Here is a 13850-nt window from a genome sequence, read left to right as displayed (position 1 = left end):
ATTCAATCTTATACTAGTAACACAATAACATGTAACAGATTGAGACAACAAAACTAAACCACTTAACCACATACGTGACACAAGGTCAATCTACTCATTACAAATTACATGGAAACTATATTCATAAAACTATTTTAAGTTCAATAAAATCTTTAATGTCTTAATATCTTGTAATCACTACTAGAAAACAAGTTATTTTCTCACAAAAATTTCCTACAAATTTCCTACGAAAAGTAGTTTTAACAAATTTCCAACAAAAAAAATAAACTCCAACTTTGCTACAGTATTATCTAATAAACATTATGTTAAGTCAAAATAGTTTTTGCAGGAAAGTTGTATGAAGTTTACAACCACATGTTTTTGTAGCAATGTTGTAAGAAACGTTGTTGGAAAACGGTTACAAAACGATTTTCAAGCATGTGTTTTTCCAACGTAACTTTTTGTTGGAAAATTGTTAGAAACTGGATTTTCCAACAAATTTCATACGAATTCAGTTATAGAAAAACATCTCTTTTTCTAGTAGTGAATTTTTTTTAAATGACTGTATTGTATAAAAACAACGGACACAAGCAAATTGTTAGTCACCAAAAACAAAAAAGAAGCAAAAAAAGTGAAACAAGTTAAATATCAAATTTACACAAACTATTTTAATTAACCCCTAATTCTTTTGATCTTGCGGCGACCCAAAGAAAGCTTAGAATTTTGATTTCTTCAATAACTTAGCTGGGCTCGTGCTAACTCCACTAAAGATCTTATCGTTCTTTGTATTCCATAAACACCATAACGTGACTCGGAAAATTGATTGGATTACGATGTTTTGCTTTTGATCTCGGCTAGATTGAAATTGTGAAAACATAACATCGGTTATTGAGAATGAAAAAACACAAGATAAGTTAACACTTAACAGTCTTTCACCATCCTTGATGACAATAAACTTCCTTGTTCTCTCCAAAGTCCAACACATCAAATTGTCGTTGTTGTTAGTTGGTGGAGTAGGTGAGATCAAAACTACTCCAGTGTACACCTTCCCACCATAACACAATAGACCATCACATCCCATCCGTCCACTTTCTCCCACTTGCAATCCGATAAAAAGTTAAAATCCCACCCACCACGATAACCATCAACCCCACCTAAATTATTCTAGACCCGCGTAGTAGGTCCACCAACCCAATACCACATTCTCCCTCCATAAATCAACACTCCGCCTGCAATCCACAATATCCAAATTAAAAAAACCTTTACAACCGTCATGCCGGACCTCCCACCGTTACCACCACCACCACCACCACCATTCTTCTGGGGCGAAACACCCGAAGACGAATTCTACAAATCACAAGGCGTCCGTAACTCCAAATCCTACTTCCAAACTCCCAACGGTAAAATATTCACTCAATCATGGCTTCCAATTGACCAAACTCAACCGGTTAAAGCCTCCGTGTTCATGACTCACGGCTACGGGTCCGATACCAGCTGGTGCTTCCAGAAGATCTGTATCGAGTACGCTAAATGGGGATACGCCGTGTTTGCTGCGGACCTCCTTGGTCACGGACGCTCTGACGGACTCCACGGATACCTTGGTGATATGGATAAAGTCGCTGCCACGTCATTATCTTACTTTCTATCCGTTCGCAGGAACGAAACGTATTGTAAACTCCCCGCATTTTTGTTCGGGGAGTCGATGGGTGGTATGATCACTATGCTTATGTACTTTCAATCAGAACCTGACACGTGGACTGGGTTAATATTTTCCGCACCACTTTTTGTGATACCGGAAAATATGATCCCATCCAAGGTAATTTATTAATTATTTATTTGTTAATAAGTAATAAGTAAAAATATATGTTTTAACTGATCTAATTTTTTTAATTAAAGCTACATTTGACAATGTACGGATTACTATTTGGATTTGCTGACACGTGGGCGTCGATGCCGGATAACAAGATGGTGGGGAAGGCGATTAGGGATCCGGAAAAGCTGAAAATAATAGCGGTGAATCCGAAGCGGTATACAGGGAGACCAAGAGTGGGTACAATGAGAGAGGTGGTAAGAGTGACAAACTATATACAAAACAATTTTCACAAGGTTAAAGCCCCGTTCTTGACGGTGCATGGCACGGCTGATGGGGTGACGTGTCCGACTGGATCTCAGATGTTGTATGAGAAGGCGTCGAGTGAGGATAAGTGTTTGAAGTTGTATGAGGGGATGTACCATTCGTTGATACAAGGTGAGCCTGATGATGCGGCTGATCTTGTGTTGGCTGATATGAGAAAGTGGATTGATGACAAGACGGAAAAGTATGGATCTAAAAGTAATGGTAATTGAACATAAGTAAAATGATGTATTTTATCATTAAACTTAACTAAAATGAGGCTTTTCATACCAAATTTGGGTAATTTGAATTAAATTTTAGGGTGTCTTAGGCATAATCACATTGTGACATTATATATTGAAACACCCTATGTTGTCTCTCTTCTTGTATTTTCATTGTATCTTGAAATTGATCTTTGAAATGCCTAACTATTATATTGAAAATGCCTAACTATTATTAGCAAATCAATGTTTTATAGCATGTCAGGTGTGTCATTTTATCATCTACAATTTAACATAAAAATGTCGTTATACAAGACGTAGAATATGTGAATTTTGTACATGGATATAAAAAACATTCACATTTCTATCCACCTCATGTTAAACAAACTCATGCAACTTTTTTAAGTCTTGCAATTCACCACAAGTGAGTCTTTTGACGGCCGTATGTATAGAGGTGCAAACGAGCTGAGTTGTTGTGAGCTACTCGAGATCGACAAAATAAAAACTCGAACAAGTCGAGCTTTATCGAGCTTGAGCTTAAGCCTCAATAAGAGCTCATTTACTAGGCAAGCCTGATGCTGAGCCTGACATGTGAAGCTCGTCGAGTTGATCGAGCCTATCCGAGCTTGCTATATGTTTAATAAATATAATGTTTTTATTTCATTAAAAATCAATTATATACAATTCAGCCCCTCGTGTAGTTTCGTCGTCCCCACTTCTTTGTTTAAAATCGTATATACCTAGACCAAAATCCTTTTGGTGCCCTAAGACTGAATCAACTGAGGCTCAATGCTACCAAACTTCTGATTACCCATGCCCTACAATTTCATATTCGATAGCTGATTGCTCCATGCTATCGGTAACTCACAAGCACGCTGTCCTAGAGCGAACAAGTCGAGCCCATGACCTAGAACCAATCGACGCTAATTAAATTATCTAACGTCATTGTCGTATTTTCTCACCGTTCGACGGAGTGAAATGTATTGTAAACTTCCGGCGTTTATGTTTGGGGAGTCAATGGGAGGTATGGTCACCATGCTTATGTACCTCCAATCTGAGGTTGACACGTGGACGGGGTTGATATTTTCTGCGCCTCTTTTTGTCACACCGGAAAAGATGACACCATCAAAGGTAACACTTATAAATAATGAAGAAAAATACATAATTCTTAACGCACAAAAATACATATATTCATAAAATTGATCTATGAAATCACATACCAACATCTCATAATCATTAGTACATACTCAATTAATCATCGATTCACCGAAAAAAACAGATTTGGATCGTTAATCTATCAATTTTTTAGTTTTCTACACGAAACCCGTTTTGAGCGTTTTAGTATTTCGGCTGAGCGTTTTTGTATTTTAGCTTGAGCGTTTTGTTTTTTTGCCTTGCTTTTTCCTTTGAGCGTTTTGTTTTTGCCTTGAGCGTAATTCGCGTACGTTAAGGATTATTGTAGTTAACCTGACCCTATAAATAATTAATACGTTAGATAATTTAATTAGGGTCGGGGATTCATGGTTCGGTTCATTTATTAGACTTAACCGAAAACCGAGGCTGATACCATCGGTTAAAATTTTTTATTAATCTCGGTTTGGTTTATTTGGATAGTTTGTCGATTTTTGGTTCGATTAAGTTGATTTCGGTTAATAACTAAAACTTAACTTGGGCTAAAATTTTTTCATAGAAATACATTATATTGAGGTATAAAACATGAAAAAATGAAATTGAGTTATAAAAGCTAGAATTGTATGAAAATATAAACGGCTTGGTTTGGTTCGTTTTATTTTAGTTAACCAGGGGTTAAAAAAAGCATATAACCAATTTTCGGTTATTTCGGTTTTCAGTTAATTGACTTTTGGTTAGTTCGGTTTTCCGTTAATTTTGGTTTGATTTAAGTTAACGGTTTGGTTATTGCTCACCCCTAAGTTAATCACACGTCTATAATATAACTAAATAAATCTCTTTTTTTTGTTTATTTAGATACATATAACCATGTATGGATTATTGTTTGGGCTTGCGGATACATGGGCGGTAATGCCGGATAATAAACTATTGGTAAACGCGATTAGAGATCCCGAGAAATTCAAGATAATAGCGATGAATCCAAAACGGTATTCCGGGAGGCATAGAGTAGGTACAATGAGAGAAGTGGCGAGAGTGACCAATTTTATACAAAATAACTTCCACAAGGTTAAAGTTCCAATTTTAGCGTTGCACGGGTTATCTGATGAGGTTACGTGTCCAAGTGGGTCCCAGATGTTGTATGAGAAAGTGTCGAGTGAAGATAAAACAGTGAAGTTGTATGAGGGTATGTACCATTCATTGATACAAGGGGAGCCTGATGAGGCTGTAAATCTTGTGTTGGCTGATATTAGAAAGTGGATCGACGAGAAGACAATACAGTATGGCTCTAAAAGTGATGATAACTAATCAAAGTTAAAAGAGTGTATATTGTCATCATATGTTGTTGATATATATCATGCGTAGGTCTTCTTTCTTTCTTTTCTCAAAATATTACGAGAGTTAACAAGAATGTTGCATTATTTATTGACAAACATCTATATTTAGAAAGTAATAATTATACGTTAATGCTAATATCAATCTAAAGAACCATTAACGTGACGATTGAAAGCGTAGTGTAGTAAACAATAATGCCCTGCCCAAGCTAATGTCGTGTCACTTTTTCATGATCAAAGAAATAAAAACTAATAATTGCTTTAAATTTGAAGGTGTGTAAGACAGTAAACCACAAGACAGTTAAATAATCATATCACATTATATCCTCCTATGCATCGATATACAACACAGTGGATTCATTATCTAAATGACACATAACATTTAAGTTAGTACTTCTTGTGACTCACCGAGGTTCTGTTTGTTTTTGCTTAAAAGGTTTGCAAGAGGCTTATACATGTGGACGCGTAGACATAAGCTTCTAAAGAATGTTTGTTTAAAAAAAGATATGAAAATTAATTTTATAGTCTTAAAAAATTAGCAATATCCGATGTCTTCACATCTCATTCTCTCTAGACGTCATCTTCAAACCATAAAAACATACACAGCTGCATCTTCATCGGACACCACCATATAAAAATACACCGCCGCACCGTCACCGGACACCACCATGCCGTCACTGGACACCGCCGCACCGTCACCGGACATGAAATCAGATTGCAAACATTTTTTTTTTCAAAAACAAACAACACCTGACTCTAAAGTTAAAGGGCATTGCTCTGGGCTTACCTTGGGGTTACCGGCTCAATCTACATCCTATTATAATAAGGCCCATTACTAAATAAAAGTCTAAGGTTGTGGCTGTTACGTTTGTTTTGGGCTATTAACTAAACTTAACTCATTGTATATGGCGCCTAGGATTCTAGGATTGTAATCAACTCGAGGACTCAGCAAGACGTTCCATATCATGACTTGAAACTTCAATTAACGATTCAATCTTGTATCTAGTGGTTACGAGATATAACAAGGGAGAGAATGATATCTGGTTTGACAATCATATAATACTCCTACCCCATTCCTAAGTTAATCGTAGAGATAACAATCATCAATTAAGCAACTGTCGGTATCTCAGTCTCATATCTAATTGTAAAATTGTGACCTATATCTATCACTCTATTAGTATTTGTGTAAACGAACCAGGGCATTGATAATCTAATTGACAACAACTAGGTAAAAGTTTTATTTGAATCGAGCCTAGCTTAAATGAGTCCGAGCCTAAACCGGAGCTCATTTACCTAACTTGAGTTGGTTGATGACTCTAAAAGCCTATTATTTATATCATTTTTAATAAGTTAAATTGAAATTCATATAATAATATTATTATTATTATACAAACTAAGTAATATGAATTTATGTTATATATAAAATTTATATTACAATATATAAACACAATTAAAAGGGTATATGAATTAATTAATAAATAATTAAACTAGTCAAGCCTAAGCTTTAGAAAGTACTCACGAACCAAGCTTAAATTGGACTCAGCTCTGTTCGGCTCATTTACACCCTACCCTTTGGGCAATCTAATTACTCATTACTTGCGTGGTTTTTGACATACCTATCTATTTGTAAAAAAAATTGCTCATTATAACCCCTAACTCCTAAGTACATTTCTTATTATTCAAACTTTTACATCATATATCATCCAAATGACTTGAAACTTGAAAACTAAAAAACCATTTTTAGGGAATTACTTTATTATTCAATGACAAATAAGATAAATGTTTTCAAATATAGTTCGGGTAGATGAGTGTGCATATATGTTTTAAATTTTTAATAATCATGTTAGATATTACTTAATACCATACTCGTACTTGTATTTTTTTTAATCTTATATCAGGCCACATATTCAAATACTCGTTCCATTAACCATTTAACCCTTATGAGAATGGTTCGGGTTTCACCGTTGGATCGGGTTTTTCTAACAATCTAACATCCCTATTGATTGTTACAAACTTACAATCTTGAATAAATATCATAACAATCTCAACCATTTCTCTTATTTGTCTCGTTTCCGACGCCACATGAGAGTTTTTAATATTCAACAACTCTAGTAATTAGGAATTAGCATCTTCAGTTCGTTTATGCATCAAATCTTAATGTGCAAGTGCATTAGGTTCTACTGTTTAGTTGGCTATGTTTGAAGAACGATGTCATGATATCTATTAAACCATTTTAAGCCATACACCAACTAACTTATTGTGTCCCCGTCAATGCTTTACGCTTTTTCATATGATTTTTCTAGATCCGACATTGTCATGACGTCTTGTCCGTCCTCTTAAACGAGGAAAACTTTTCCACTTGTTTGAAGAAACGTTGCATTTATACATATTGTGAACTAAGGTCTAAAAAGACGCAAATTGCACTTCGTCCGTACGTGAAAAAACTAGTTTTTTTATGTTGGTCCATATTATATTAAAACTCAATTTATAGAAATGAGTTCACATGTAATGAAGGGCAGTTTGGGAAGATTTAGACTCTCGAGGAGGATATTCATGGAATACTTTGATTATAGATCGTGGATGATGCTCCACCATCCGACACTATACCATATCTTTCTCGTTATCCAATCATTTTGTGTCAAAATATCACTACTTTTTAATATTATTTAAAAATATCCATAATTTAATTAAAAACATGTCATCTAGTTGTAAAGTGTTTATCATATGTAACGTTATGCCATGTTTAATCAAAGTTGTATTATAAAATATTTATACAATATAGTTACATGTTATTATTGTTACATACTTATAAAAGTTTTGGATAAACTTAAGCCATGTCAAAAGTTACATTCTTAAAGCCTTGCAAGTTTAAAGAATGAACAAACTAACAATTTAGTTGAGATTTTGATTTAAAAATTGTAAAAAATTTAATGACATTAAGTGTTTTCGTGTTAGGTTGTGGGAGAGTGAGTATAGGATTTGTAAAATAAATTAATAAATAACATAGTTACCCATATCTTTTCTTGAGTTTTTTTTTTTTAATTTTAAAATCAAAGTGATACTTTAATTATTCTTTATTGCATATTATACTAAAACTTAAAATGACATGTTAATAAAATATACTACCATATTTTAAGTTAATTGTTGAATGAATTATTGAACCATTTGTGATTGTCATACCAGAGCCACTACGCAAAACAATTCAATAAAAATGCGCATCCATATCAACTTTACCTTCATATTATAAAATGATAAAATAGATTTACATAAACCACTTTGATGACGTTTGCATAAAAACGTTTTACATTTTAGTTTAACTATTTTTTAAAAACGGTCATTTATATCATTTGACGGACCACTAACCCATCCGATCATATTTGTCTCACTCTCATGAGAAAAACACCACATGTGACCACTGACTATGTAAAGAAAACCTCATGACCCAACCTAGAACATGTTAATTTTTATTATCACGAGTGCGACTTGAACCTAATAAGGTTTTTTTTTTTAAGTTGAAGTCTATTGTTGTCTCGCCTCAATCACTTGAGCTAACTATCATTAGCATATTTTCCTTGTACATAATTTAATTTGGATGATTTATGCAAATATTATTTCACACCATGCTTGTACATAGAAACACATTAAAGCATTTATGAGAAAGGAACTTTTATAAATATCTTATTGTACAAATATGCCATTTCACGTGCACTTTTTGGAAATATCAAAACATTTATTTGGTCAATATATCACACTCTTTAATTTCATTGTTTCATCTAGGCGTACTTTGTTGATATTAGAAATGAAAAACTATTTGAAATCCTACCTACCATTATAATATTATTAGGTTCTTTTGAAGAAAATAACACAACTATAATAGTATGAGTGAGTCGTTGCTTTAAAAAAAATTCTAAAATTTATATAAATTAGTCATAGATTAGATGTGTTATGTTATGTAAGTCACTGAGTTACTTTTAAAATCATATGCAAGTAAGAACTTATTCGAGACTTAATTGAGTTTTAAATTCAAAGCAGTTACTATTACAGCACTATAGCAGTACTAAGTTGTTGGATAAAACGTTTATTTATTTATTTACATTATAACAATGCTGTAGTAATTGCTAGTCGCTAGTCTGATGATAGAACAAAGACTAGCGATTAATCAGAACCTTCTCGAGATCCTTACACTCATGAATCGTGAGATCTTAAGTATGTGTTTTTGGTCCTTAAAAATATATTTTTGGATAATATATTAATGAATATAAAACGTTAAAAAAAGCAAAAAATTAAATATGTTAACTGAAAAAGTCATCTCGAAACCCGAATTACCGATTTAATTAATTACTGATTACACAAAACTCTGACCAACAAATCCTGATTTCAAAATTCCAGTTCCATATTTGTCTTCTTTCTTCATCAAGGTTTTAGCTTTTTTACATAAAACCCTTTATTATACATCTACCAATTTACACACCTTCACATTATCATCACCAACATCTTCCTTCACATCTCTCTCACCCAATTTCTTATCTTTTCAGTTTCTTGATTCCAAGAAACTGAAACAGAGAGTTGTGATAATAATAAAATGGAAGGTGTCATTCAAACCAAAGGCCTCTTATCCCTCCCATCAAACCCACAAGCCAGAATCTTTTTCAACAAATTCCCTCAACAATCTTTAAAACAAAGACTCAATCTTTCACAAAACCCATTAAAACCCAAATCCCCAAATGGGTTTTCTTTAACTCTTGATGGGTCTAAAAAATTTCTGCTTTTTAGTGTCAAAAATCATAAAAATCCAAACTTTTCTCTTGTTTGTAACGCCGCCGCCACCGCAGGCGGCGGCGCAGGTGAATTGGAGGCTGACCCACCAAAGGTTTTGGGGGTTGATGTCTTGACATTGAAAAAGATTGTGCCTTTAGGGTTAATGTTTTTTTGTATTCTTTTTAATTATACAATATTAAGGGATACAAAAGATGTGTTGGTGGTTACAGCTAAAGGGTCAAGTGCTGAAATTATACCTTTTTTGAAAACTTGGGTTAATTTGCCAATGGCAATTGGGTTCATGGTTTTGTATACTAAATTGGCTAATGTGTTGTCGAAAAAGGCTCTTTTTTATACTGTGATTCTTCCGTTTATCGGGTTCTTCGGGGCTTTCGGGTTTGTTTTGTATCCGCTTAGCGGTTATGTTCATCCAACTGCACTTGCTGATAAGCTTCTTGCTGTTCTGGGACCTCGGTTTCTTGGACCGCTTGCGATTATGAGAATTTGGAGTTTTTGTTTGTTTTATGTGATGGCTGAGCTTTGGGGAAGTGTGGTGGTTTCGGTTTTGTTTTGGGGATTTGCTAATCAGGTATAATGGTTTATTCTGTTAATAAGTTTATATTGATGGTTGTTGAATTGGGATTTGAGATAAGATTTGTTTTTGTTGTGGATGAGTGTAAGTTTGATTGAATTTACTGCTTTTAGATAAAACATTTGCTGCATTTTGAGGTTATAATTAAGTTTTAGCTAAAAGTTTGTTTTTTTCTTGTAGATAAAATGTGTTTGGATTGTGAATTTGATTGTGTTTATTGTTTTCAGACCATATAGTTGCTGTTTTTGATCTAATAATTAAAATTTAAATAAAAATTTGTTTATTTTGTTGACGATAAATTTGGTGTTTTGGGTTGTGAATTTGATTGAATTTTGTGTTTTCAGACCATAAAATTGCTGTTATAAAGTTTATAATTAAATTTTAGGTAAAGGACTTGTTTTCTTGCATACCATAACTTTGGTATTTTGGGTTGTCAATTTGATTGTATTTAGTGTTTTTAGACCATAAGTTTGGTGTTTCTGAGAATATAAATATTTAGCAAGAAGTTGGTGTCTTTTGTTCATATTCAACAATTGGATATTTAGATTTACTTAAATGTTTTTATAGCATGTGTCATTTGTTCACATGCATACATGTGTGTGTGTGTGTATAGATAAATACATACATATAAACAAGTAAACATACACACATAAATAATTATATAGAAATGTATATCTCTTCATGTATGTATATTCAAATTTATTTATATGTATGCATAGTATTTAAAAATCTGACCTTTGTAAATTTTTTGTGCAGATAACAACCATTGAAGAAGCCAAAAAGTTCTATCCTTTATTTGGGCTCGGGGCAAATGTTGCGTTAATTTTCTCGGGCCGTACAGTAAAGTATTTCTCGAATATGAGGAAACATTTGGGCCCGGGAGTCGATGGATGGGCCATCTCTTTAAAATATATGATGAGCATTGTGGTGTTAATGGGCCTGGCAATTTGCGGGCTTTATTGGTGGGTCAATACATATGTTCCTCTTCCTACCCGTAGCAAGAAGAAGGTAAAATATCAATTTTGTTCTATTAGTTTTTCTGGTCAAATAATTAATGTGGTGTTTGTATTTGCGTTTTCGAATTAATTATTTGGTTATTAAACATATTTTTGCTTTTGATTTCTCGCATTGTTTTGTTTGTTGTCAAACACTTTGTTTTGAACAAACAAAAGTTAAAAAAAATATCACTAATTTATCACTTCTTGTATCATTATTTGAGACAACTATGTTTATATATTCAGGAAAAAAAATGTCATCTTTGGTCATTTTATATATTCATGTGACTTTATTTTTGCATATTTAAATCCATGGACTCTTAAAACTTCACAAAAATTTGTTTTTATTAAGTTTACGGATTTAATCACACAATAACGGACTCTAATCACTCTATAGTTTAAAATGAAAGTTTTTTTTTGTTACAATTTATGATTTGGTTATTATATGATTTTGTTTAGTTTTTGTACTTATCAGTTGTTTATTTAATTTTTTTGTAACGTTTTGTTTTTTTTTTGTTGTTGCAGGAGAAACCGAACATGACCACAATGGAAAGTTTGAAATTCTTGGCATCATCACCGTACATTAGAGATTTAGCCACTTTGGTTGTTGCATATGGAATTAGTATTAATCTTGTTGAGGTTACCTGGAAATCAAAGCTCAAGGCGCAGGTAAAAAAAATAAAAATTCATATTAATCTTTGAAAAATGATAAAAGAATTAATTTGTTGATTATATTTATAGACAAGTTTAATCGTATTTGTTGATTATATTATTATTAAATCTCAAATGATTCAAATTAAAAGAAGTTAACTAAAAATGTAACGGGTCAAATGGCTTTACCAGCAACACCTGGCTTGAAAACTATCTTAGATTCATAGTTTCATACATGTGTATCTAGATCACTTTTAAAAAGAATATCGGATATAATTATAATAATATCTAAAACTTTAAATATAGTTTCTGATGTATATGCGTGTGCATAAACTAATTCATATTATTATATTTTTTTTGGCGCAGTTTCCTAGCCCGAACGAATATTCTTCATTTATGGGTGACTTTTCAACCGCAACCGGAATAGCAACGTTTACAATGATGTTATTAAGTCAATGGATATTCAACAAGTACGGTTGGGGGGCAGCTGCAAAAATCACACCAACAGTCCTACTTTTGACCGGGGTCGGGTTCTTTTCTTTGATCTTGTTTGGTGACCCTCTTGCACCGGGTCTTATGAGGTTCGGAATTACCCCACTTTTAGCGGCGGTTTATGTCGGTGCCATGCAAAACATATTTAGCAAAAGTGCAAAGTATAGTTTGTTTGATCCTTGCAAAGAAATGGCATATATTCCTTTGGATGAAGACACCAAGGTTAGGCTTCTTGTTTGTTTTGTTTATAAAATGTTTTTATTTTGTGGGTCCCATTTATATGATGATGTGTAGTGCATGTTTAATAGTGAGTTTTGAAAGTGATTAAGAGCGTATAAGAGCTAAGCTGCCTGTGAGCTATATCAACTACTCGAGATTGGCCCGTTAAAAGCATGAATCATGCTGAGCTTAAACGAGCCAAAGCTTGAGCTTGAGTTGGCTTGCAAGCCTATTATTTGTATAATTTTTATTAACATATTAAAATAATAGTTATTTTCATATATAAAATTATGATAAAAATAACTAAATAAAATATAATGTTATATAAAAAAGTATTATTAAAATATATATAGATGATAATTTTAAATTTATATTAATAAATAATAAACGAGCCGAGCTTAAACGGGCCGGAGCCTAAAAATAAGCTTGTTTAATAAACAAGCCTGAGCTCGAGCTGGTTTGTGAACCTAAGCGGGTATATTTTTATTTAATGTGTAAAATATATACTTTTATAATTGTTAGTTATTATTTTATACGAAATTATAAAAAAATAACTAAAAAATATGTAAAAAATAATTATTATAAATGTATGTAAATTAAATAATAAATAATAAACAAGCCGAGCATGAGTTAGAAAAACTACTTAGGAGTCGAGTTCGAGCTTTGTTCGCCCCGCCTCGCCTCATTTACACTCTTAATATTGATAAACTTTCTTTAGAAGTAGAGCTTGTAATGAGCCGAGTTCGAGCTCAAGCTTGGGCACAACTTGTTTACGCCCTTATTATTCATCAAATTGCAAAAGTTAACTTTTAACATTCTTTTTTAAAATATCAGGTTAAAGGTAAGGCGGCAATAGATGTCGTGTGCAACCCGTTAGGTAAATCGGGTGGAGCGTTAATTCAACAATTCATGATCTTAACATTCGGGTCACTTGCAAACTCAACACCGTACCTTGGTGGGGTGCTGCTAGTCATAGTGATGGCATGGTTAGGTGCTGCCAGCTCATTGGACAAACAATTCACCGCCTTGAGGCAGGAGGAAGAGCTCGAGAAGGAGATGGAACGAGCGGCTGTTAAAATCCCGATTGTTTCTACAAACGGGTCACTCGAGAGTGACTCAAACACCACTAGTTCAACTGAAACACCGTATCCTCGAAATGCGTGAATGTGAGGTGTGTGGGTCGTTTATGTGTGTTGGGGGGGGGGGGGTAAGGGTTATTGAGATAGATTAAAGGTTGAAACATTGGGATGTTTTTTTTTAGGTTTTATTATTTTTTTTTTTGTTGTTTTGAGTAAAGGAATAAGAGCAAAGGCAGGAATGTTGTTTGACTTTTGAAGTTTTTATAAACAGCATATTTATGCTATTTAT

The 13850-nt window shown here is 33.3% G+C and overlaps 3 protein-coding genes across 3 annotated transcripts; all 3 read left to right on the top strand.

Moving 5' to 3' along the window:
* The first annotated feature begins 972 nt into the window (after positions 1-972).
* On the top strand, positions 973-2407 carry LOC143598780 (caffeoylshikimate esterase-like). The gene is made up of 2 exons (XM_077076917.1): positions 973-1795; positions 1876-2407. Exons 1-2 carry the CDS (start codon positions 1253-1255, stop codon positions 2323-2325), a joined length of 993 nt encoding a protein of 330 aa, XP_076933032.1. The 5' UTR covers positions 973-1252; the 3' UTR covers positions 2326-2407.
* An 851-nt stretch (positions 2408-3258) lies between these two features.
* On the top strand, positions 3259-4761 carry LOC143598773 (caffeoylshikimate esterase-like). Its single transcript, XM_077076910.1, has 2 exons — positions 3259-3444; positions 4300-4761. The coding sequence occupies exons 1-2, from the start codon at positions 3292-3294 to the stop codon at positions 4747-4749; spliced, it is 603 nt and encodes a 200-aa protein (XP_076933025.1). The 5' UTR covers positions 3259-3291; the 3' UTR covers positions 4750-4761.
* Positions 4762-9226: 4465 nt separating this feature from the next.
* LOC143598779 (plastidic ATP/ADP-transporter-like) lies at positions 9227-13659 on the top strand. Its single transcript, XM_077076916.1, has 5 exons — positions 9227-10122; positions 10882-11133; positions 11646-11789; positions 12138-12485; positions 13317-13659. Exons 1-5 carry the CDS (start codon positions 9358-9360, stop codon positions 13644-13646), a joined length of 1839 nt encoding a protein of 612 aa, XP_076933031.1. The 5' UTR covers positions 9227-9357; the 3' UTR covers positions 13647-13659.
* Positions 13660-13850: the final 191 nt, after the last annotated feature.

This window comes from Bidens hawaiensis, unplaced genomic scaffold, assembly GCF_021521415.1.
Source record: "Bidens hawaiensis isolate Kalapana, Puna unplaced genomic scaffold, B.hawaiensis_p1.1 tig00050821_1, whole genome shotgun sequence".
In the NCBI taxonomy this organism is placed as follows: Eukaryota; Viridiplantae; Streptophyta; class Magnoliopsida; order Asterales; family Asteraceae; genus Bidens; species Bidens hawaiensis.
This window is presented reverse-complemented; position numbering and strand designations above follow the sequence as displayed.